This window comes from Semicossyphus pulcher, unplaced genomic scaffold (assembly GCF_022749685.1).
Source record: "Semicossyphus pulcher isolate SPU_LCO1_2020_fin unplaced genomic scaffold, fSemPul1.0.p SCAF_6, whole genome shotgun sequence".
Classification (NCBI taxonomy): domain Eukaryota; kingdom Metazoa; phylum Chordata; class Actinopteri; order Labriformes; family Labridae; genus Semicossyphus; species Semicossyphus pulcher.
Genome location: NW_027211737.1, coordinates 32676580 through 32701601, shown reverse-complemented (window position 1 = coordinate 32701601; position 25022 = coordinate 32676580). Strand labels below are relative to the sequence as shown.

Below are 25022 nucleotides of genomic sequence, written 5' to 3'. Positions count from 1 at the left end.
AGGGTTTTTCTAACACGACAAACTTTTTAATTATTATTCCGTGATTATTTTGTTACCTTGAAGATTTATTATATTCTTACATTGTCAAATGTATAGTTAGATAATACTGAAACGAGTGGATACAATAATTTAGGGATGGGATTATACACCGAGTAGTAAACAGTTTTGTTATATCTCGTTTGTTTATGTAGGTTTACTGTTTCAAATCGTTTGACTTTTCGCACCGCGTTCAGGTCGAGTATTTTGTCCTACGCAGCCTCCCTTATCCAAACACGGAAGCGATGACAGCAGAATTCACAAACTAGAACTACACTAAAACTAAAGGGTGCTCTAGTTACTATAACTGACAAGATAATGGATCTTGAAAACCCACCGTTATTTATAGCATAGTAAAATGAAATACATTTCGAATGTATTTGATTTACTTTCGTAACGTTAGCCACTTTAGCTATGTTGTCAAAGACAGCTAACGAGGCAAAACATTTAGCTAGCTAGCAAAGGTGCTAATTAATATTAAAATGGCTCAGAATATGTTTCGGACCGGGTTTCTGGTTCGGGCCACACACACTCTGCTAACCTGGGTTATAACCCTCACACTGTTCCTGCACAACACAGGTGAGTAAAGTTCATTCAAAGTGAGACAACTTTTTAATTGATTTAGCCAGGGAGGGAGGTCTTAATTATTGAATCTCCTGATACCAGATGGCCTTAAACAACACGCACACCTGGCTGCAGCACGACAAAGATAAACAGTGGAGTAGCTACAGACTGCCTTGTTCCAGGACCTCTTGTATAACTACAGGTTCTCTCACGCATGAAACGTCCCCGTTGTTGCTCAAATCCACAAAGAACTGATTTACCCCTGTTTGGTTTGGCAAGGGAACTTTATTTAAACAGCCATTTTTAAACAACATGGCGAATCAAAGTGCTAATTATGTAATGGTAGTACTGTTAACTCAAAAACCTCCTCTATATGCAACTTATATACTTATATTTTTTATGCTCCATGTTGTTTGAAATGTATATTTCTGTAACTATGACTTTAACCAACTTAAACCACCTTTAACTAAAACTAGAATAGCTGAACAAACATTCATGAGGGTTTTCTTGGATAATGTGTCCACTTGCAAATGTAATGAAACCACGAGAGTTGCTTTCCCACCCCCCGGGGATTAATAAAGTATTTCTGATTCGATTTCCTGTAGTCAGTCTTCTGATTTCTGATCACTGCTGTTTGTTCTAGAAATGACCACGACAGCTGCCTGCTTGAATATTAATCTCTGTAAGACTTTTACCTTATGATAAAATAATACACAAACAAACTTTATTTATACAGTACATTTTACATCAAAGGTTCTTTACATGGTTAAAAAAAGTAGCCTATTGGAACATCTCAAGAATGCATTAAGGCAAGTACAATCAGGCAATAAAAAACACTAACATTTAATAATATATCCAATAAAAATGAAAGATAAAGAATAAAAATGAGAGTGTATGTTGGCAATAAAACATTTTGTTAGCATCAATAAAGTGATAGAAAACTTCGTCAAGAATCACAGGTTGCATATACAACTGTTCAGACTAAGAAGTAAGTGGTGGAAGGCCCATTTTATATGAGACAACATATGATGTGGTGATTATTGAAACAGGTGATATAACAGTCGTAATGTTGTATTTTCCTGCTCTGAAAGTCGAGATCACAGTTAATGACAATGTTCTAACCTACTGTTGTAGATGGAATCATGCAGCTGCAGGTTTGCACCAATAGTCATTTCCATCGTCTCTTCAGTGTCAGAAGGCCAGAGGAATAACATATCATGCGTGTTTCTGTGTGTGTTTGCAGATCTACGGAAGTGTGAGGAGCGAGGAGAGCTGCTGCTGCCGGTTCTGTTCTTCCTCGTGGTCGTGCTGTCAGTGCTTTTATACTTTGCTGTTTCTTTAATGGACCCTGGCTTCGTTCTCACTGACACTACCAAGGTGAGATTATCCATCGAAACCCACAAGGAAGGGTATTAAAAACTGTATCTGAAAATGAGCTCGTAACTGAATCTGTCAAACAAACAATGTAAAATGGTCCATGTTTGTGATGTAGAGGTATAACAGCATAAAAAGGAAATACTCAAGCAAAGTACTTGAGTTAATATATTTAATTACTTTCCACCACTGACTTTAAGTCATGGTAACAGTGGACTGTGTATATGTGTGTGTATTATAAATATGTGTGTGTCTGCGTCACCAGTCTGTTGTTCAGGGTGTTCAGGGGGCAAACGAGGAGATGGAATCGATGATTCCTCAGACTTCAACCCCTCGGCTGCGGCGCTGTGGATACTGCCTGCTGCAGGTAACCAACCAGCTGCTGCCAGCTGCCAACTTACACTCGTGTTTCTTTCCTTTCCAACTCAAACGCACATTTCTTCCTTTCTTTTTTTAGTTCAAAACCCCTGTGACACGTTAGATGTTCTCTTGATGGATCCTGGATTTAGTAATCTTTTGTTTGTTTTGGCTTCCAACTATAAAGGCACTTTGGCAAAATTATGATCAGACAACGTGTTCACTGCTGTAGAACATCTTGTCACCGTACGTCATAATGTTTCAGTTCAGGGCAATGAGTCACTGACTAAAAGAGGTCTCACGTTTTAACCATAAAAATCTAATATTGTGACATGCTGCGTTTATGCATCTATATTCACAGCTGCTTTTTTTAACATGTAATTTCAAATAAAACAGACAAAATGAGGCAAAATAAACTTCACCAAAGGTCCGCCTCATGTTCGTGTGACATTAAAGGTACATTTTGGTCAATCAAATTTCTGCTGATTATCTTGGTCCAGGTTTTTAAAATTTAATAACTTAAATCGTTGGGAATTATTGTTACATACTGCTGGGAACTGCTGAAAATAATAAAAAATGTATATACTCCTTTGTCCCTTTCATGGTTGCTAAACAGGTTTGAAGTTTAATTTTCAAGTAAAAGTAGAAACACCAGAGTGTAGAAATACTTAGAGAATCTGCTGCTGCTGTGTCAACCCTGCTGTAAAATGCCAGACGTTGCCTTTTGTAGTTTGAGAGGAAGCTGAATGATCTGAAAGAAGAATGGTTTCACTTTTATTGGCTTCTTTTTTCCAAGCAGCAGCCAATGAGAGCGAAGCACTGCCAGACGTGTAAGCGCTGCGTCCGTCGCTTCGACCACCACTGTCCCTGGATCGAGAACTGTGTGGGAGAGAGGAACCACCGCTGGTTCATCGTCTACCTGCTGGTGCAGCTGCTCGCTCTGCTGTGGGCTCTTCACATCGCTCTGTACGTCTGCTCACACGGCCGTGCTGTATTTAGTATTATAATTATTATTATTATTGTAACCTAAAAAAAGTTTCAGCCAGTTGTAACACTGATGTGTATTTTTCAGGTCCGGTATCTCACCCAGCATCTCGTGGGAGCTGTGGTTCAGAGTGAACGGCCTTCTGCTGGTGGCGTTGGCCGTGGTTGGTGTTTTCTCTGTGGTGGTGGTGCTGCTGCTGGGCTGCCACCTCTACCTGGTTTCCATCAACTGCACCACCTGGGAGTTCATGTCCCGGCACAGGATCTCCTACCTGAAGCACTGCGGGGACGAGGAGAACCCTTTTGACCGCGGAGTCTTCTGCAACCTGTGGGACTTCTTCTGCATCTGCAGGACGGTGATGTGGGAGAAAATGTACCACAGAGACACCCTGAACTCTGTCTGACACCAAACAGACAACACGCCATCATCTGGACCAGATTCAGAAGCTACGCTCAGGGGAAAGAATCAACATTCAGCCTTTCATTCCCACTTTAGAGTGGAGCTTAACGACTAAACTGGACTATTACATGTGTCCTAACTATCTGCAAAAGTGGTACAAATAACCTGCACTCAGGTTATAGCTGACTAATTTCTCGACACTAAAGTGCATTATTTTTGATGCAGATAAAACATGAGACTTTGCTTTGATTTTTCTAAGTAACCCCTTTTCACCTCGCCAGCAGCTCAGCTCTACAGACTGCAGCGAGGGTTTGTTTTAAAGTCGATTCACCACTTTTGTACTTTATCTAAAGTCAAAGACATTCGTGTCCCTCAGAGGATAAACTCCCCCCAAAATAACTTCTTGGCTAAGAAGTAGTAGCAGACTAGCATTCATCACAGGTGCTGAGAGTGTCAGAGTAGCCAGTTCTACGTAACCATGACCGCTCACAATTTTCATCAGTGATTTAGTGGCTTGTGGTCCTTTAGAGACTCAGCTATTAAGTTAATATCCTGTTCAGCTGTTGCTCCTGACTCGGTCTGTGTACGATGACACAGCTAAAAAAAGTGCAGCAATTGACCAACAAAATATATTGACAGCTGATGATTCGAATCACTGACTTAATATCAGGGCGATAACTTTTACTTTGGGGATTATCTGAGTTGTTCATGAGGTTCATGTTTATGGTCCATCCATCATCTACACCGTGTATCCTGTTTGGGGTCGCGGGGGGGGGGGGGGGGCTGGAGCCAATCCCAGCTTTCATTGGGCGAGAGGTGGGGTCACACCTGGACAGGTCACCGGTCAATCACAGGGCTGACACATAGAGACAGACAACCTTTCCCGCTCACATTCACACCTACTGACAGTTTAGAGTCACCAGTGAACCTAACGAGCATGTCTTTGGACTGTGGGAGGAAGCCGGAGGGAACCCACGCACGCAGGGGAGAACATGCAGACTCCACACAGAAAGGCCCACTACGTCTGAACCGGGATTCAAACCAGGAACCTTCTAGGATGAATTTAAATCAACACCTGCAATCATCAGGTCAACACTTACATTTTCCGAGCAACATGTTAGCATGATATCACACTAAACTTAATGGAGAACAGGCTAAACTTAATATCCACTTAACGTTAGCATGTAAGCTTTACGTTTGTGAGCATGACAGCATCCTAGCTTCAGCATGTAGTTGACATTATTGTTATGCAGTAGTTCAGGTTCAAAGAGAAACCTGAAATTTATGAGTTATTACTAAAGACATAACAAACGCCTGAATGATTCTAGGGACAAATCTGGAAATGAGATTAAAAAAAAATGTCAGATAATTTTTAAATATTTAATTACATTTTGGCATTTTATATTTTTGCATTTACATTTGTGTTCACTTAATTCCCTTTTTCCAAGTAGAAAATGTTTTTTATTCCACTGGATTCAGGTATTTCAGTAATTTCAGGTAGTTGAGTTAATGAAAGAAGTGAACCGCTCCATGTTTTTCTCTCAGGTGCGGTCGTCTCTTTCTCTTCTGTTACCTGATGAGAGCGATGACCCCTCGTTATTAACACTAACTGCCTTTATGACTGTTCCAGCTGATGTCCTGTGCCTTTGTTTTAATGTAACAGTTTGTATATGAATGTAAGTAAGAATTCTTTGTTGTTAGAATTAATTTAAATGTGAGATAATTTTCACACCAGGAACATTTTTTACTGTATTTGTTCTGTTTGTATTTATTGACAACAAGAGTACATTAAAACACTGATGATATGTTGTTATAGAGTACATCTGTACACAATGACATTCCTAGTCAGGATGCTCCACATACATACATAAATACAGAACTGACACATTAGTAACATGTATGTAATATTCAGCAGCGTAAACTTAAAGTGCTACAGTCGCTAAATCATCTCCGGTCGTTTGTCCTGCTACATTTTTCTACTTCAGCTGACAATCAGATCTGACGCAGGTAAAGGGTAGGTATCAGCTTGCACAGGCGCTGAACAGACGCACTGACGTTTCAGGATCGTACAGTTCAAGGTAATGGTCTGATTTGTTTAAAGAGCAACTTAACACTGATCCCTTACAAGCTTTCAAACAGGAGCCCCTGATACATTATTACTCCCTTTGCATGTAAGGAAGTAAATAGGGGACAAAAAGAACTAAGTGAGCATTCCTGCAGGGCAGCTGGAAAAATTAAACATCTCAAGCAGAATTTTGCTATTTTGCTCGTTATTATCGAAGTTGCTCCTTGTCCTTTTTGATCTGAACCACAGACGTGTCAAATCATAGGAACAGGACTCAAAGATTACATTGGGATGGCATCCACCCATGTTTAAATAATTTTAAGGCTCTTACAAAGTTTTACGTAATGAAAGCCTTCAGGGCTTATGTAAAAAATAAATGAGGGGCAGTTTAAATTTTTTTTTGTAAAACTCATTCATGTGGAACAAAACCAGCAGCAACCACAGGTGTCGAAAAATGATGCCAAATCTCAAGTGCAACAAACTGCAGTTCCTCTGGTGTCCACTTGAGGCTGTCTCCAGCAGTGAGTCAGTCCCCATAGAGCCCCATGTTATACTTTACAGCAGAAATAAACATGTTTACAGCCTGGTACAAAAAACAGTTTGGGTCTCTATAGCTCATTTCTCTCTTCATGACAACTGTACGGGGAGAATCTTTATACAGCTCACCTGTTTACATTATATTAAGGCTTAAAGTGATGCAGCATTAGGGGCGTGGCCTCTTGTACCTGAGGCTTCAAAACGACCCCAAAATTTGTTAATCAAGATTTCTTAACATTAAATGCCAATGCTACATGTAACAATGCATGTTATAAACTAACTTTTTAAAGGGGATTTAGTGTTAAGTTACTCTTTGAAGTATGCTGTAAGTTTTGATGTAGTGATCCAGCGCCCTTAGTGATGACGTTCTCGACCTCCAGAAGGAAATATTTGGATTTATGGGTGCAGGACATTCATCTTAAAGCTTCGTCCCTGCCGTTCCTCTTCTTTCTTCATTTTTTATTGCACTGACATCATTAGAACTCCGTATCACAGAATATGATTTGCTAACTTGAAAATACAGATATTTTCTTATATACTATGGCTATATTAGATTCTCTATGGCTTCTTTTATAACGCTAGCAATTACAGAATATTCTAGTGCACAAGTTCACCACGGTGCCATGCACGTCTACGGCTGTAACAGAAAACAGTTGGTCTGGAGGACACTGATATGTGAATGTACATGTCTTTCTTTAGCTACGAGGGAATAATGTGACAAATACAGAAAACACTTCAATCTTGGATCTTTTTAAAAAAGGCTTGTAACCAGAAATTGGGTTAGCTTTCTTGTGTTTTGGTCAAGGCAGTGAGCGAAGCCTGTCACAGTGATGCATAGAAACGGCAGCACATACTGTACCTCGGAGGGATAAATACGGTTAATAAATATAATAAGCAAAGGCCACGAAGCAAGCTAAATCTGTCTCCAACACACAGGATGCCTGAAGGGGATACCACTGGTTATTAGTGGCACCTCGCCAATTAGGAAGAAATGTATTGTAAGTTTATTATGAAGGTATAAAACAAACTTTAACAGTATCGAGTAAATTTGGATGTCTGATTAGCTTCTTAAAACAATGACAAATGTTTTTATGCTTTATGTGACGTTTTGTCAAATGTAGTTGTGAAGGAACACAATTTTATTTCTGCTACATTTATTATAGCTGAGATAAAAAGAGTAGCTGTTAGCATTAGCATATTGATATCAGCAGCTGAAGCTATTAAGCTAGTTTAGCTATTTCTAAAAGTTGGTTAAGTAAGCTTGAATTGTCCGATGTTTCTGACATGTAGTCATGAAGAAAATCTTTTATTTCTGCTGGACTTATCATAGCTGAAATAATTGAGCTGAATAAGACAAAACTAGTAGCTATTAGCATTAGCATCATAACATCAGCAGCTTAAGGGACAACCTTTGTTAAGCAGCTATCCAGCTGGTTAAGCTAGCTCTAACAGTTGGCTAATTAAGCTTAAATTCTAAAAGTTTTTGGGTGGTGAAAATTATCGTGTGGCCAATTAAGTATATCTTTATTTAATTTGTGAACTTTAAATTGCTGTGATACTAAATTGATTACAGAAACTAGCAGCTGTTAGCATTAGCACAGTGACAGCAGCTTATGGGACGAACTTAGCTGGGCAGCCATCTAGCTACTTTAGCTATTACTAACAGTTGGCTAGCTAAGCTAAAATTGTAAAAGTTTGCAAATTAAGTATATTTTTATTTAGAATGTGAACTTCAAATCACTGTTATTTAATCATTTCACTGCTTATACATCATGGAGTTTGATTTTAGCTTTGGCTTAATTAGCAAACTGGAATCATTAGCTTCCCAACACATTGAGAAATGTTTTTTATACTTTAGGCAATGCTTTGTCACATGTTTCTACAATGTTGTATTACAGTTGATTAGGAGGAAACTAGTAGCTGTTAACATTAGCATATTGACATCAGTAGCTTAAGGGACAACCTGAGCTGGGCAGCTACCTAGCTGGTCAAGCTAGCTCTAACAGTTGGCTAACTAAGCTGAAATTATAGGTTTTGGTAGGTAGTGTTACAGCCCGATGAATCCTGAATTTCTGAGGCCGACATCACTAACGGATGATTCAAAATATCTGATAACACCTCAACAACTTGTTTGTTAAAGAGTTGTGATGAAGATATTTACTTTTCACTATTACCGTTAAATCTATCCCAATCCACTCCTAATTTATGTATAAATCAACTTTCCAGAGTTTAAGTATTGAAACTAAACCTTTAAGAGAAGAAAAGATGCAGAATGAAGGAAGATAATGTAATAAACTCTTTAAGCATCCTGTGTCACGTTAGTTAAATTTGTCTGTACAACATTTCGTCTCACTAAAGCTCATAATAAAACTGTAATAGCAGGAGCAGGTGTGTTACTGCTGGAAGAAGTTAGGCCAAATCTGGATCCTCCACAGAGAACTTAAAGAGCTACAATCACTTCCTTTGCTGTGTTAAAAACAAAACAGAAGACGCTGCCTCGTCGTCTGATCAACGATTGGAAGATTGGTGAGAACAGTCAGCAAAATCAGCCATGGGATTTATGAAGCGTCAGGACCGAGCTGCAGGAAAATATCCAAAGTGTTGGTAGAACTATCAAGACCAGGGTGAGAGACTTTATTCAAAGAGGTAACGAAGTGAGATTTGTCCTGCTCCAGAGGGTGACTACTGTTTAGGATCTTCAAGTGTTGTTTATAAATAGCTGGATGATTATTGATTTAGGAGGTCAGATGTCAAGCTTCCAAAAGTCACTTTTTAGTGAGCAACTTGCTTTTGACCTCAGTAACATACAAATCATTTCTTTTCTTTTTTAAGAAATAGTTAAACATGTTATGTCAAGATGAACATAAAAAAGATCAATAACACTCTTACATCTGGTGAATATGAGGCTAATGCTAGCAGATGATTAGCTGAAAACACTCCCAGGCTTTGAACGGGATTAGTACCAAGTGTGTGAGAGTTAAGGGTCGTTTTAAAGGGCCGTGATGCTAACTTTTCAATGCAGTATCGCACCCTTTCCATGAGTCTACATATCTGCAAACTTTCCTTTGGGACTTGTCCAAAGTTCAAGAAGAATTAGTGACATAAAAGTTGTTGTTCTGCCTTCTGAAACATGAACACAAACCATGCATGTAGGGAAGAAGTCCACAAGGACAATAGTCTGCAACTGACAGCATCTGGGGACTATTTTTATCAAACATCTCCAAAAAATCTACATTCATAACTTTCCAGGCTTTCGGTAGTTTCCTTAAAAGTCAAGCCTAAATGATGATGGTTGGTTACCTCTGAGGTGGACAAACGTCCCAGCTACAAATCAAAAGTATTAGTCTGTGTGTGATTTCCCACCCTGGTCTTTTCAGCTCGTCTTTCATCCGTGCAGGGCGCAGAAGTCAAAGTCAGCGAAGGCTTCCTGCTGCTCGTCAGAGAGGATGAAAGGTTTGGACGGAGGCGACAGGATCGGCTGCAGTCGAGTGAAGTCGCTGTCAAAGTTGCTGACGTCCATCGACTCTTTGATTGACGGCAGGAACGGAGGTTTTAATTTCTTTGCCAGGAGGGCGTCCCAGTCGATGGTCTGAGAAACAAGAGAGTGAATAAATAAGAAGTCCTTGCACATGGAGTCAATATTTATTTATTTATTTGTTTGAGACAGAGCACATTAATGAACATACGTGTAAAAATACAAGATGTGAAGATGCTGGAGTTAGCAGGACTGAAAGGTATTTTATTTACCTCATAATATTTATCGCCTTTGACCTCGTTAGCGTCCCTCTCTCCAGCTCCAAGTCTTTTCAGAGGATTCTTCTTCAATAGCTGTATCAGTCAATCAATCAACCAATCAACAGAGAAATTATTATTTCTCTTCCACCTGGTATGTTTATCATTCTTAGCTTACAAAGCATTCCTCGACACTCAATGACTGGTATGATGATTTGATACGAAACCTCTTTTTTTCACAACCTTTTGACCAGAATCTGCTGATAAGTTTGGGCTTATTCACGAGACATTTAGTCAGATTCTTAGGGTCTGAAATAAGCCAAATCCTGTCGTACTGAATTAAAAAGAAATTGCTTATTAAATTGGGCATAAATATGTAAAGTTACTGCACTAAAAAAAGCAGGTGTTGGAATAATGTGAGACTGGGAGAGCAGCAGGTTAAGAGGCTTTTACCTTCTGGACGATGGAGACGACATCGGGAGGAAGAGACACTGGATACTGCACATCGTCGTTGACGATGCTGTCAAACACCTCCTCCTCATCCTCACCAGGGAATGGAGACTACGAGCAGGTCAGAGAGAGAGAAAGACAGATGTAACACTACAATATAAGTGTTTTATATGGACAGAATTGATACTACATAGCAAGGTTTCAGGAGCAGGACCACACCTCAACCACGCCCCTTCTGTCATTCCCATAAATATAAACCTACCCCTCTCCTCCTCCTTCGCTCTCACATTCTGCACCCCTCCCTCCCTCCCTCCCTCCCCTGCTCTCTCTTGGTTTCTGTCTGTCCTCCTGTCCGTCGGGCCCTGGGGGGGCCTGTTGCTCCCCGGTGCTACGGCAGATCCCTAGTTAAGCTTCTCCAAACGCTGACCGCAAGAAGTATGAGCAAGCATCATTATCATCAATCATCATTTATCATTAGATCATTAAATCACATTCTGTTGACAGTGTGGTCCTCACTAGTGAAATACACACATTTTAAAACATATGTGGACCCAGACGAGTGGTTTCAACATTAACTCCACACAAAGTAGTAAAAAACAACCTCTCCCACGAGCATCTCGTAGATGAGGACACCCATCCCCCACCAGTCCACTGCTCGGGTGTAGTTGTCGTCTGTCAGGACCTCCGGAGCCAAAAACTCAGGAGTCCCACAGAAAGTCGAGGTCCGATCTCCATGACCCATCCCTGATGCAAACGTTAGCACAAGAGTCATTACAGATGGACTTCTGAGTACGAGTTAAATCAGGAATCATAAGTGAGTTCTTTAACCCTCTTTGTGACTGAGTTCACCTTTTTTTTACTTTAACAGAAGTATCAAAAGAAAAGACACAAACGTTGCATTGCACTTAAATTCACTTGTTTTTTTCATTGTTTTATATATAAAAAAATTCCATGGGAAGAATTTGAAAGTCAGAACAAAAGAACGCTTTACAATATCTACATTTCACCTTCTTTACAAAGTCCAAAGTCTGTAATTTTCACGAATCCGTCTGCATCCATCAACAGGTTGTCCAGCTTCAGATCTCTGTGACAAACACACAGTGCATCTAATTATACCTGAGGTAACAGCACCTGTACACTGACATCACTTTGGCCGGTACAACTTACCGATAGATGATTTTATTCAGATGTAGGAACTCTAAACCCAACACGACACAAGCTGAATAAAACCTGCACACAACAGCGATAACACATTTAAGATGAAGGATTCTAATTATGATATAATGACATTATTAACCATGCACATAACATTTTTCTGATAGCAAGGAGTCTCTAAAAATCAGGAGGAAACAGGTACCTGGTCTGGGCCTCGGAGAAGACGTCGTTGTGGATGTGGATCATGAGGTCGCCGCCCGGTAAATACTCCATGACAAAGCAGACGTGGTCGCCGGTCTGGAAGCAGCCGTGGAGGTTCACCAGGAACGGATGTCTGGACGCGTTGATCATCTCAAAGATCCTCTTCTCACTCATAAGGCTGCAGAATAAAAAGCACTTTGAGTTTCTTTAAGCTTCCTGTTTAATCATGCTTAACAAACTACAACCTTCAGAACTGAATGTCGCTGATTTAACTGATTCTTTTAAAAGGTTCAGCTCAGATTGAGTGACTTGTCCTCTGCACTTTATTGTGGATTGGGTTTACTCTAACATGTGCAGCGTCTGATAGCAACTGTAAAATGTTGTTACCTCAATCCAAGTTCAGACAAACTGTCAGTCAGTCAGGGGAACACCTTGTGGAATATTACCTGCAGAGCTCAGACTTGATTCTGACTGGGAACATTTTTAAGAGCGTTCAGTCCAGTGTTCATTTCATTCAAATGATGGCGATAAATGTTCGTTAATGACCTTTTTACATGGAGAAGACGAGATGTTGACGAGCTAAAATAGATCGTTGATTATAAAAACTCTGACAACACGCATGTTTTGGTTTCGTTAATGAGACGGGAATAAATTCTAAGTGGTGGCTGTTGGACTTTTAAAATCCTTGATATTTCCCCCCACTGTGTGCCCTACCTGTCTGTCAAAATACAAGCAATGCATCCCTGGAACTGGTTGAGGGCATGTGCAGATCCCCCTGAATCTGACCGGCCATACAGGTGAGGATGTCCCAAAGCGGCAGCTTGACAACATGACGGCATCCATGCAAACAGGTCGGAAACAAAGATCAGATGGACCCACTTTATTTATTTAACGCTAAGCACCGTAGTAACGGGAGACGCAGAGACGGCCCGCGGCTACAAATTAGATGGAAAAATCGGTGGGAGAGTCGAGGCTGGATTATCCAGGGTAAGGAATCTGGATGTTACACAAGTAAAAGTGTTCAGAGAGTGACAACTTGGTTCAACCTGTCACCTTGATACCTGTTTCTGATACCTGTATGAGGCTAATTGATTTAAAGAGAGAAAACGTTCTGATTGAAATGTGACGACTGTTTATTGACTAAAACTATGAAGGGTAAAAATGACGAAATGTGACTAAAATAAACATTTTGACAGACTAAATCTAAAACAGCTGCTAACATGAACACCGGCTCAGTCATATAGTCGTGTGTTGTGGAGTTTAATGTTATTACAGTTTGTTTCTTGTCTGTTTTTTCTTGCTCAGCTCTGAGTTTTATGTTCTTGTGTCATATTTATTGTTACGATTTGCACTCTCTTCTGTATTTGTTGGTGACTTTTATGTCTTTTAAATGCAAATCATGGCTTGTGTTTACATGCTACATGCCGGTACTGGTCCCTATACAAAAATAACATAAAATTACTGCCTAAGAAACTAATTAAGAGAACTGCAGCTCGTTTATTCTTGTTTTAGTTGCAGCAGGCATTGAGATGTTCTTAATTTGCTCTAATGACCTTACTTATGTGTTAATCGAGAAATCAATACTCTGTTAAATTGGCTTTAATGACGTTAAATGCATTAACACAAACTCTTTATCAGGGTGGATTGTAGCTGTTTGAAGCACTTTGCAGGAAAACGTTTGTTTCTATTCAACATGCAGATTTGGTCTTACTGCCAATGGTTTTTATATGCTGGTCTACTGCCATCCCAGAATGGTAATGGTATACTTGTCTGTAAGTCTTCTCACACACCTGTCCACTTCATCACGAGTCACAATGTCTTTCTTCTTCAAGGCTTTGATGGCGTACAGTTTTCCTGTCTTCTTAAACTCTGCCAGCAGAACCTGAGCAGAAACATCCACAACAAACCAGCTGAAGACGACGTCTGATCAGGCGTGATGGAATATGTCGAAACTCTTATTTACCTTCCCAAAGTGTCCTCTGCCCAGAACTGAAATGTATCTGTAATCTTCCACCTGCATCCTTGTGAAAAAGAAGACGTATAGTAAATAAAGGTTTCTTTCTTAACTCAGGTACAGTTTGTTAGCAGTGAATGTGTGTTTACTTCAGAGCAGATACAGGCTGATCTTCACTTCCTTCTGTACCGTTTATGGAAGACTGCAAACACAGAGAAAGGTTGGAACGTTTTACAAGTTACAACCATGATTCACAGCTACAGATCACATCCCAACAGACGTTTCTACTCAGTTTAATTAGCAAAAGAAGAGTTTAACTGACACTACGCACTTTAGCTCTAAAGATCATTTAAACTGGACCCTTCATGCTGTCATACCGCTCATAATGTGGGAGACCAAATCCACGTGTTTGCTACTTTTTTAGTAGTAACATGAAGGTACATAGAAAATGTCCCAAAACTGAAAATGACCTGTTTTTCTTGTGATGCAGGCACAGATGAGGTTTTGTGGTCTGTGGTGATGAGAGTGGAGGTGTCTCCCTGGTCGAGGCTGGTGGGAGACGACGGCTGGTCCTCAGTGAGGCTGATTCTGATTACTGGAGCTTCACTGAACATGTATAAGAAGGCAAACAGTAAAGGATGTGATATTCAAGTGTTGGTCAGAAGGTCTAATGTCTGAGTAAAGCACTGTCATAAAGGATGAGGATAGTAGTTGGAAATGAAAACACATTATAAGGTCAAAGGTTACATGATTTCAGACCTTGGCAGTGCAGTGGTGGTTTGAGGCTCCTGCTCAGAGGGACGTGAGGTGTTGCTGGAGATCGTGTCGGGGGTCGGAGAGAGAGACGAGCTGAATGTGCTGAAGGAGCTGTAGCGAGGGAGGATGTTCATCATCAGATGACCCCACGTGGCAAAATTCATGTTCATCTGAGCTGCTCGGAGGAAGTTTTTCCCTGAGAACGGAGACAAATCAAACAACAACAGGTGAAGAAAAAAAAACAAACAGAAATAATCTCTGTTGATCTGTCAGCTGCTCGTCTGCACCTCTCTCTTTTGTGAAGATGCATCGCTGACGTCTCAGTTTCGGCTGCCGCTCAACAACAGTGTCGATGAATCGAAGCTGTAAGAACAAGAGGATTTTATTCTGGACATTCACTCGTGTTACATTTCATACTTCAGACACTTTGATTCATTTATTAGAATTTGACATTAAATGCATCAGATATTACAGGGATTCACTTTGTGGGAACATAAAGCCCAAAATAAAGAGGTCATTCAGAAAACAATTTAAGGAGGAGTGAGGGATGTCTCTGTGCTGCTCCCTCAGTACCTCAGCGTGGAGGATTCCCTGCGGCTCCAGTCGGAGCTCCTGGTTGAGGTTTGGGTTTTCCATCAGCTCCTCCAGTCGCAGGAACTTGACGGCACACATCGCCTTCCGGTCCCGCAAGAGGACTCCGACCTCCAGCTCTCGAGACTGTCAGCAGTTTGACAGCGAGCAGAACAAACACACAATCAACAAACACAAACAGTGAATATGAACAACATTTAACTCCAGAAATGTGACTTTAGTTTGTCATTAAATTCAGGAAGTGGACGATGAATTTGGGCCTTGAATCTTTGATTCTCGGTTGATTGTTTCTTGTTTGATTTCATTATTAAATTTGACAATAATATTCCCATTTATATTTAAATCTAACATGACAAACAAACAAACAAACAAACAAACAAACAAACAAACAAACAAAAAACAAACAAAGAAACAAAACAAAAATTAAACGTTTTGCTCCAATCAGAGTAACAATAACAAAGCTGGATCTGAGACCGGATCAGCTGATTGGATCTTTCTCTGATTTTACAGTTTTAGCCATTTTATTTTAATAACAGTAAGAGAAAGAACAAGGAGAAAAATAAGTGCAGAAAAGGTTAAGAATCATTTATTTTTAAAACAAAAATATGAAAATATTTGTAAAAAAGAAAATCTGTTTTTAAAATAAAAAGAGCTGTACGCTGTTTCAAACAAACCGTGTAGGAATGTGCGAAATAATGAGTAAGGAGTGCGCAAGAGTTCCCAGGGTAAAGAACAAAGACTGTGTGACGTGTGCAGAGATGTTAATTAAAAAATGATGGGTTAAGAACAAAGTCTTAACTGACTAAAGTCTCATGCTAGCATGTTCTTTAAACAAACAGTCAAGCACCTCTGTGACTCTTGTTACACTTGTTACACGGCACTAAATGTACTGTAATTTGTTCTCTGTGTAATTAATGACTGAGCTTCTGTGATGAGTGAATATCTGCAGGTATTAGGGAGACACCTGCTGGTCACAGGCAGAACTACAACAATAATAAAACCAAAACGGGAGAACAGCTGCAGAGTTGAAAAGTTTCAACACGCTTTATTACAGCTTCTCTTGTTGTCCACTGAAAGGAGCGACGTCAGAGCAGTACGTTAAAATATCTGACATTTATCAAAGCCCTGAATCTTGTGTGAAGCATGTTTACAGGCAGGTAAATGACCAGGTTTCTACATGTTTCATTTAAATGCTCAGCATAAAACTGTCTTCATGTCAGTGACTGGACTCACCCGCTCCAGCTGGATGCAGAACGTCTGATCCCAGCTCAACCTGCTGACGGTGGCCCAACATGTCCGACCGACCACTCTGGTGTCCAGTCTGAGCACGACGCTGACCTCAGCTGAGAGACAGGAAGTGACACGTTACGGACACAAAAAGTTCAAAGCTCATGAACTGACGGTATTTAAGAAGCGGAGGTAGCCTCCACGTCTGAAAAGTGAAGTCAGTGCGGAAGTGTCTTTAATCTGCATTCTCTAATGTCCAGCCGGGAAAAAAGTCTGATTGTATAGAAGTCTATGAGAACATGCTCCTCCTCCTCTCCTGATTTATTCCCTCAGCAAACATGTTCCTAGTGAGTGTATGGTCTCAGTCTCTGGTTTCAATGATGTTCATTTAGTCACTGATGCTCCCATTGAGAGTCACACAGACCAGAAAGAGGGGAGGGGTTAGGGCGGGGCTACCTGTCATTGCTACCTAAAAAAATGACAAACCAAAGACACTCTGAGAAGTCAGCTGTTCAATTTTTCAGTAAGTACATTTTGTTTAAAGCGCGTTTTAAGCTAGCCAAATTAGCATCCTAATTGATGAACCTTGGAAACCCAACTGTTGCTAGTGTTAGCTGACAACTTTGCTAACTTTGCTAACGCCTCCTCAGCTCTACCCTCATCCACACATGCTCACACCTGGCTCAAAACATTTCAATTAAAAAAATGCTTTCAATATCTCCGAACACAAATAAAAAAACAACTCCATGTAACCCAGCAATCTGCATTCTTCAATGAAAACCATCAGATGATTGATAGATAGAAAGATAGATAGAAAGATAGATAGATAGATAGATAGATAGATAGATAGATAGATAGATTGATAGATAGATAGATAGATAGATAGATTGATAGATAGAAAGATAGAAAGATAGATAGATAGATAGATAGATAGATAGATAGATTGATAGATTGATAGATAGAAAGATAGAAAGATAGATAGATAGATAGATAGATTGATAGATTGATAGATAGAAAGAAAGAAAGATAGATAGATAGATAGATAGATAAATAGATAGATAGATAGATAGATAAATAGATAGATAGATTGATAGATAGATAGATAGATAGATAGATAGATTGATAGATTGATAGATAGAAAGATAGAAAGATAGATAGATAGATAGATAGATAGATAGATAGATTGATAGATTGATAGATTGATAGATTGATAGATAGAAAGATAGAAAGATAGATAGATAGATAGATAGATTGATAGATAGAAAGAAAGAAAGATAGATAGATAGATAGATAGATAAATAGATAGATAGATAGATAGATAGATAAATAGATAGATAGATTGATAGATAGATAGATAGATAGATAGATAGATAGATAGATAGATAGATTGATAGATAGATAGATAGATAGATAGATAGATAGATAGATAAATAGATAGATAGATAGATAGATAGATAGATTGATAGATAGAAAGATAGAAAGATAGATAGATAGATAGATAGATAGATAGATAGATAGATTAGGCATTCAGTAGCTTACAAGACATATGAAATCACACATCTGTCAACCCAAACATCGCAACACCGCAAAAACAGTACGGTGCAGATGTGCAGAAAAATGAGTCCTGGTGTGAATTCGCTTTTCAGTCTTTGCATTGTTTGCTTGTGATTGACAGCTCTGAAAACAGCTGGTACATCGACCTTCAGTTAAGATAAACTTCTTTTCATGAGGTCAAAACCTTTCCTACTTACTCACTCATATCACCACACAGTCTACTGAACATGCATAATGTCGACTCACCCGATGATCCATCTGTCCTGTGAGCAGCGGGTGAAACGTCCTCGGTGGGATGGTTTTCCTGCTCTGGGATTGTCGGAGGTTTTGATAAATCCTCACATCCAAGAAGCCTGACTTCAAGTTTGCCTGAAAAGTAATAATAGTAAATAAAATTTGTCTTGAATATCTGTGGTGATTCTGAGCACCGGTTTTACTGAACACTTAGACTGTGTGACCATGTGGGTTTCAAATTCCTAGTAATGATTCTCAGTTAGAAAAAAGAGTTGACCAGAATGAGGGCACCGTTTCAAAATAAAACCTTTCATTTTTCAGCTTGAATAAATCTTTCAGACCGGAGCCTTTAATCAGCGCTGTCTGGAGCTGCACACAGCTCTCACATCCTCATGTTCTTCATTTCACTGCAGCACTCACAGCCGAGGAGCAGAAAATCACCCCGAGTGTTTCACCGCTCTGAGACTCGCTCTCATTATTCGCTGCCAGCAGAGCCACTCCAGGATTTGTCTCTGTTACATCATCAAAAGGATTTTTTTATATTTGGCCCTTTCTTGGCCTCTTGCAGGGAGAGACTGGCTTACAACTGAAGCGTCCAAAACCAACAGATTACATGTTCTGATTATCCACTGCCAGAGGGCGGCGTAGCGTGAACGAAGTTCCGACTTGGGTGCACATGATACTCCTTAGAAAGGCTGCAACCTTTAACTTTAAGCTTGTTTTCTTTAAAGGAAATCTTGTTAAAAAAAGTCCTCTTTTTAAAAAAGTTTCAAGGTTCTTAAGTTGTACGATGCAGAATCCACAAAATCAGGCTGCGTGTGAGGGGAATGCTTGACTTCATTAAGACCAGTTAAGCTTGATGCATTAGTGTGGCCCACTTACAGACGCTCTCTTCACAGCAAGCAGATTCCTTTTTACTCACACGTCTCAAGCATAGCCTGTATGAAAAGATGGACGACATGACAGCTCCCAGAGAGTGAAGCCAACCCCTCTCTATCGCCCCCTGCTGACTGGCTGCAGTATAGCTCATAAAGCCCGCCTCCTCCATGTTAACAGATGGGACATGAGTCAAACTATAAAATCTAAATACACGTCAAATAGCTTCACTTTCGTGCAATGAGAGGAGGAGACACGTCAGCCAATGATCTCAAGCAACGGATACGTGACACAACAAGCATGTAAATGATTGAGGTTGAAGTCTAATAAAAAGGCCTGAAATTAATGAATTTATTTACATTTTGCTTCCCAGGCTCGTTGTTATTTCCATTGATTGGTTTTATTATTAATATAATATTAACTATATTTTGCAATTATCTGTCTGACTCGCTCAGAGGGATTCCACGTTGTCATGACTCCATTCCTCCTTTCTCTCGAATGTTCTTGTTCTTTGATTGTAATTCTCTTCATTTGCAGTGTGTGGATGTACTCAGCACCTGGTCGTAGTGTTATTTTGTCCGTCAGATGCATTTATCTTATATATATATATATATATATATATGTCCAGGTGTGTTTTCTGTGATTGTAGGGGGCTTATGTATTGGTTTGTCTGATGTATTATCAGTAGTATTATTTGTGTACTTATCTTGTGTTGAGAAGTCTACCTTGTAAACTACTTGGTGCATCTCAAATGAAAACAATGAAATAAATATACCAGTCAAGGAGGCAGGTCTGATAGAGAAGATGGACGGGGAGGTGGACAGGTGACATCTAGAGCTTTGGGGGGGTGGGGGTCCCTCTGAAGGGTCGACACCTTCTGCACTCGGCTGCAGAGGCTCCTGGTTCTGCTCTTTCAGGCATTTCTCCAGAGACAGTCGCAGAAGATCCAGCTTCTGGCAGGACTCCTGCACCCGGGACTGAGCCTGACGGGAAGACAAACACTGTGTTTACATTTGGACTGTTTAAACATTGTGCTGGTTGGTGTTTGAATATTAGTCGTGTCTCTCTCCTTTGAACATCAACGTGTTTTCCAGAGTTTTAGACTTTAACCAGGAATGACAATTGTTGCGTTTATTTTGTGTTTTTTTAATCTAATCTGACCAACAATAAAAAGGATAGAAAACATGAAACGTTACTTTTCTGCGTATTTTATGTCTTAACTACAGCTGTCAAAATACCACATTAATTTGGGTTAATTAATTACAGAAAAAATAACGCAGTTTAATCACACTCTGTTATATCCCCTGACCTCATACGTCACTGATAATACAAGCGAATGCGGCAGCTCTGAAGCGTGACAGAAACACATCTTGCGTTTCTTTCTTTACCTTGAATCAAATTACAGATTTCTTTTGGTCTGAACGATGTCGGAAACTTTTGGAATGATGTAACTACACAACTCAACAAAATACATAACAAAGGCTTGTTGTTTTTAGACATTTTAAAAAAGGAAAGTATTCTTTATGTATCCCAAATTTGTCTGCAGTTGCATACGTCCGGTTTGTGTACGTCAGGCTGCTGCCTACCTGTCTGGTGTAATTGGAGAGTTTTAATAATTCAAGGGCTCTTAAAGAGTTCTTTTTCAGCCTAACAATAACAGATTAGATTTATATTGTACACATTTAAATCAGCATGCTGTCTCCGCTGAACTCGAGCTACTTTCCAATAAAGTTGATCGAGAGAGTCCCACCTCAGCCAGTGCCGTCTGGTCCAGAGACGAGATTCCCTCCAGCTGCTTCACTACATCTTTGGCCAGCACCAACGCATCCGTCTCTCTCTGCATGTAGTGCTGCAGCTCTGCCAAACGGGCGTCTACAGGACTGACAGCCACCGGAGAGATCCCTGAGAGGAGGATAAAGAGTTATTCAGTGTAAAGTCGAGCGATACATCCTCATAGATCCTCAATAAAACCTTTTCTACTCCTGTCATCAATATTTAAAAGCTGGAGCCGTTTTTCTCTGAAATGTTGCTGAGCTCCAGGCGAAGGTCTTAACATTAGATTATTAATATTTCTGGCACTAAGCTGACACTTATTTGAAATGTATGAGAGGTCTTAACGGCGAGATAAAAAAACTTCACATGTCGATAAGTGAATGTAAGGAGACGAGCACCGGAGAGAAAAGCAGGGAGATGATTATCAGTACTTATTAATAATCCTACTTTTTTATTGTGCTGCTTAGAGATTTGGTAATATTGACTTATGAAGGTCTAGTTTTTACATTTTGATCCATTTCTATCGTATTGTTCTTTTTCAGCTTGCAGCAACAGTTTACAGAAGGGAATCTGCACCAAATATTCATGAAGTGTATCCAGAGCTCAAATGAAGCAGAGCTCTGTCGCACAATTAAAAATGAATCCCTGTTTAGTCAAAGTTCATTGATGCAAACCAAAATTAAACAGAGTTTAATCAATACATTTAGCTAATACACATTAAATGAAGATGGCTGCAGTAGTAAAGAGGCCTTAACTTCCTGGCAGATTACAACAATATAAGGAATCAATGAGAGGAAAAGAGGTAAGGGGTCAGGGAGAGGAAATACGATCCGAGGAAGCACGGTGCAGAGTTACTCGGCTCGTGTGTCATTTTCTTTCATTGTCTAACCAGGAATCATTTTTTCAAAGGGAGCACAGCTCCACTAAAGTATTAAATGTCACATTCCCTGTGTGTCTCTGTTAATGCTGTCAGAATGGTTTCACTTTCCCGTTTATACAAATTACAGTTACAAAAATGACAGTTGGCAGGAAGCACAGTTCAGCCGATGCGTGCTTTTGATACCAACATTGATATTTTGGAAACAGACACTTTTTTCTCAGGAAATGCTTTTGAAACATCATCTAGATTGTTTTGGCGACACTTAAACGTTTCTTTGCAGCCTTTAAGAGCTCGCCATCCTGGGCTTACCCTCAATGAAAATGAAACTCTGGCATACATTACTGCCTTTAGCTGAGCTAAATAATTCATCAAGGCATGAGAGTTTACAACCATACTACGTGGATCAGAAAATAAATAACATTGAGATCGGAGATGTTTGCAAAGTTTGGGGTTTTAAATGTGTTAATCTTGCAATTTCACCAACTTAAAACTTAAGTCTCAGTTATTTTCCCCAAAACACTTTTTTAAAGAGAAACAAACTCGTTTTTCCTGCAACACAACACACAAAGTGAGAAACGGTATCTGCAGGGAGTGATAGATTTTGAATCAGTACCAATGACTCAGTGATTTCTCACCAGTTGCTGAAGCTTTTAGTTTTTACAACTCAATTTCCAGTTTGGCCCATTTTTTATGCCTTAATGATTTAACGTCTGTTTTTTGAGCCAGAAATGCATCACCGTTTCATTGTTCCAATATGTTGTTATCTTATGTGTTCCCACTTCTTGTTTCTGCTAGATTTTGGGGTTTAATGACGTGATCCTATTACCCTAAATTATGAAAATATGACTGTAACAAACAAGCAATAAATTTTGTCACGGACGTGTTGATGTTGCCTCTGGTGACAGACTTTTGATTTATTGCCAATTAATTAATTAGCCAATTAACATACTAGAAGAAGCTTAGAGGCTGATAAAATCCCTAAATTGGACATGGAAAAGGGCATGCCTCCAACATAATTCTGAAAATCTGCTCTGCTTGACATCCAGTGCACCATTCTGTGACCTCCTCTAACGGGGTCATGGCCCAGGACTCTGACCTCCATGTGTAGTAGAGCTGTCATGGTTGCCGCCACAATCATCGCCGGCGCCGGCACTGCTGCCAGCCTGGGTGACTTTGATAATCTGCATTCGGATCAGCTCGATCTTGGAGCGGCTATCCTGCAGCATCTGCTGAGCCGTGGACAACATCTGATCCTGATAACAACATCACATCAAGAGACAACAAGCACATCTTCATCACCATGCTTTTTACACCCTGGCAGTTCAGCTGGGACAGGGGCACGTTCATAAACAACACGAACACCAAACAGCCAGGATCTATCATAACAAGTGGCAGAAGAAAAGGAAATCACCAGCAACAGTGCTGCACACACACAACTCATTTACATACTGGACAGAAACAACACAGAGCTAAAGAAGAGACAGGATAAGTGAGGACAACGTGTTCATATCAGCTGGAAACACGATGACTTTGCACTTCACTAACCTCAGGGTGATGCTCTCGCTCCTTGCTGAATAAGGATTATTTTGTCATGCTCTGTGGAGGTAGAGGGGGGACTTCTCGGGTTGCGCCTCTCCACCTTCACTATCCTTGAAACACAAGTCCCTTGATATTATGGTGCGTTCACAAACACTCTCAGAATGAGGGCTCTTCTGATGCAGCTCCTACATCTTGAGTCCTGGATCACACAGCCTGTCCTGTTTGTTTTTGCCTCCTTGCAGACTCCTCTGCAACATCCTCTTCCCACTGCATCCTCATCCTCCGCTCTGTAACCAAATCCCCCTCTCTCTCTCTGTTTCTATCTCTTTTAGGAGGTTTTCTCTCTGCAGAGTTCCTCTCCGCTGCCAGCACTGCTGCTGCTGCTGCTGCTCGTCCTACAGGGCTGATTGCCTGCTCTGGGCTCGGTATTGGCCGCTGCATGACCACATGTTCCTGTGTGTCACCAACCAAAAGACAAACACAGAGCTGCTGCTGCTGCTCTCTTCGGGACAAGGCAGAGACCAGCCTGATGCATTAAGATTTGTTTTACCTGCCCTGACAAGAAGGGGGTGTGAGAGACATTAATAATCACACTGATAGTAAACATTCACCGAGGGGGTGGGAGCAGCTGCTGTAAACATGATCCTGAACGTACAGTCAGGTTTACTGACAGCATTGTAAATACCCACTGTTCATGTTTGCGATCTCTATATGCACATGTATTCTCTGCATACATACATGACAGCTCTGTGGTTGTTTTTGTCTTCTTTTCAGCTGCCTGATGCCCTGTTAAATGATGGGGAAATTGGCGGGCTTAAGTGTTTAATAGCCATTATGATATGAGTTAAATGAACACATGAAAGGACACACTTGAACCTCTTCCCTTACCGTAATTAGGCAATTACACGTCAACTAGCTTAAATGTTTACCTCGCTAAATGGGAAAATGAAGGCAATTATTTAAATATGGCTTTTAAATAAGCACACTGAATGAGTAATCAAGTTACTGGTCTTAACCTACGCTAAAATGTACTTTGAATTAAAGCGTTTTGTGTGTAAAACAAGCAACAAGCTCGGTTAGGGCGAACTGTAACTAACAGGCTAATTAGCACTGACCACAGAAAGAGGTTCCTGCCTCGGCTGATATTCTGCATCTTTTTAAAGTGCGCAAGTGCGAGTCGGTCCAACTGAAGGTTTGGCCTGGCCTGAATACATTAATTTTTTTGGCCGATATTAATTTTTAAATCGCTTATGAGAAAAAATAATGCAATACATTGAGGTTTATTTCATGTTGGATGTATTTTTTTAAGAAAAGAGAGAAGAAAATAAGCAAATAGGAGCCGAGTTGTGAGGCCTATTTTGAGAGGCGGAGCTCGCCTCTTCTCCATTCGCCGAGGCGCGTTCGTAATGAAAGGAGCGCGTGAGCAGCGCTTGCTGTTAGTGATGGGAATTTAGGCCCTTTTCAGTGAGCCGGAACCTTTGGCTCAGCTCATCAATGAGAGCCGACTCATTCGGTTCCTGATTGCCTCTTCATCATTTGAATTATTAATTGGAATTATACAAAGCTCTACACTACATCAATTTTACTGTATGTTTGGTATAAAATCGTTAAACAAATTTATCAAACTGTATTACACATTTATATTGGTTGATTACTTTATTATTTGCATGAAAATTGTTGCAAGATGTATCACCTTAAACAGAGTGGGAAAAACAAGTGTGAAAGTCGGAGAAAATTGAGGTACCCAACTTTCCAAGTTGACAAATTTAACGTGATATTACAC

General features: G+C 40.1%; 2 protein-coding genes across 2 annotated transcripts; one reads left to right on the top strand and one right to left on the bottom strand.

Moving 5' to 3' along the window:
- The first annotated feature begins 284 nt into the window (after window positions 1-284).
- Window positions 285-4455, top strand: LOC138610691 (palmitoyltransferase ZDHHC12-B-like). The gene is made up of 5 exons (XM_069683492.1): window positions 285-615; window positions 1844-1977; window positions 2240-2341; window positions 3131-3297; window positions 3404-4455. The coding sequence occupies exons 1-5, from the start codon at window positions 519-521 to the stop codon at window positions 3717-3719; spliced, it is 816 nt and encodes a 271-aa protein (XP_069539593.1). The 5' UTR covers window positions 285-518; the 3' UTR covers window positions 3720-4455.
- Window positions 4456-5310: 855 nt separating this feature from the next.
- Window positions 5311-23596, bottom strand: LOC138610095 (serine/threonine-protein kinase N2-like). The gene is made up of 20 exons (XM_069682788.1): window positions 23246-23596; window positions 22797-22953; window positions 20798-20949; window positions 19823-20030; window positions 18184-18306; window positions 16390-16499; window positions 15139-15282; window positions 14853-14928; window positions 14569-14761; window positions 14280-14415; window positions 13959-14011; window positions 13819-13876; window positions 13646-13737; window positions 11857-12033; window positions 11667-11729; window positions 11507-11583; window positions 11101-11243; window positions 10503-10610; window positions 10065-10145; window positions 5311-9906 (listed from the first exon to the last, which is right to left on the bottom strand). The coding sequence occupies exons 2-20, from the start codon at window positions 22945-22947 to the stop codon at window positions 9703-9705; spliced, it is 2349 nt and encodes a 782-aa protein (XP_069538889.1). The 5' UTR covers window positions 22948-22953; window positions 23246-23596; the 3' UTR covers window positions 5311-9702.
- Window positions 23597-25022: the final 1426 nt, after the last annotated feature.

Coding starts and splice junctions, on each gene's coding strand:
- LOC138610095 (XM_069682788.1), bottom strand. CDS start 22,947: ATGTTGTCCACGGCTCAGCAGATGCTGCAGGATAGCCGCTCCAAGATC. Junction 14,416..14,568: donor ACCACCACTGCACTGCCAAG/GTCTGAAATCAT, acceptor ATACATGTTCAG/TGAAGCTCCAGTAATCAGAA. Junction 11,730..11,856: donor TTCTCCGAGGCCCAGACCAG/GTACCTGTTTCC, acceptor TGTTGTGTGCAG/GTTTTATTCAGCTTGTGTCG.
- LOC138610691 (XM_069683492.1), top strand. CDS start 519: ATGGCTCAGAATATGTTTCGGACCGGGTTTCTGGTTCGGGCCACACAC. Junction 616..1,843: donor ACTGTTCCTGCACAACACAG/GTGAGTAAAGTT, acceptor GTGTGTTTGCAG/ATCTACGGAAGTGTGAGGAG. Junction 2,342..3,130: donor GTGGATACTGCCTGCTGCAG/GTAACCAACCAG, acceptor TTTTCCAAGCAG/CAGCCAATGAGAGCGAAGCA.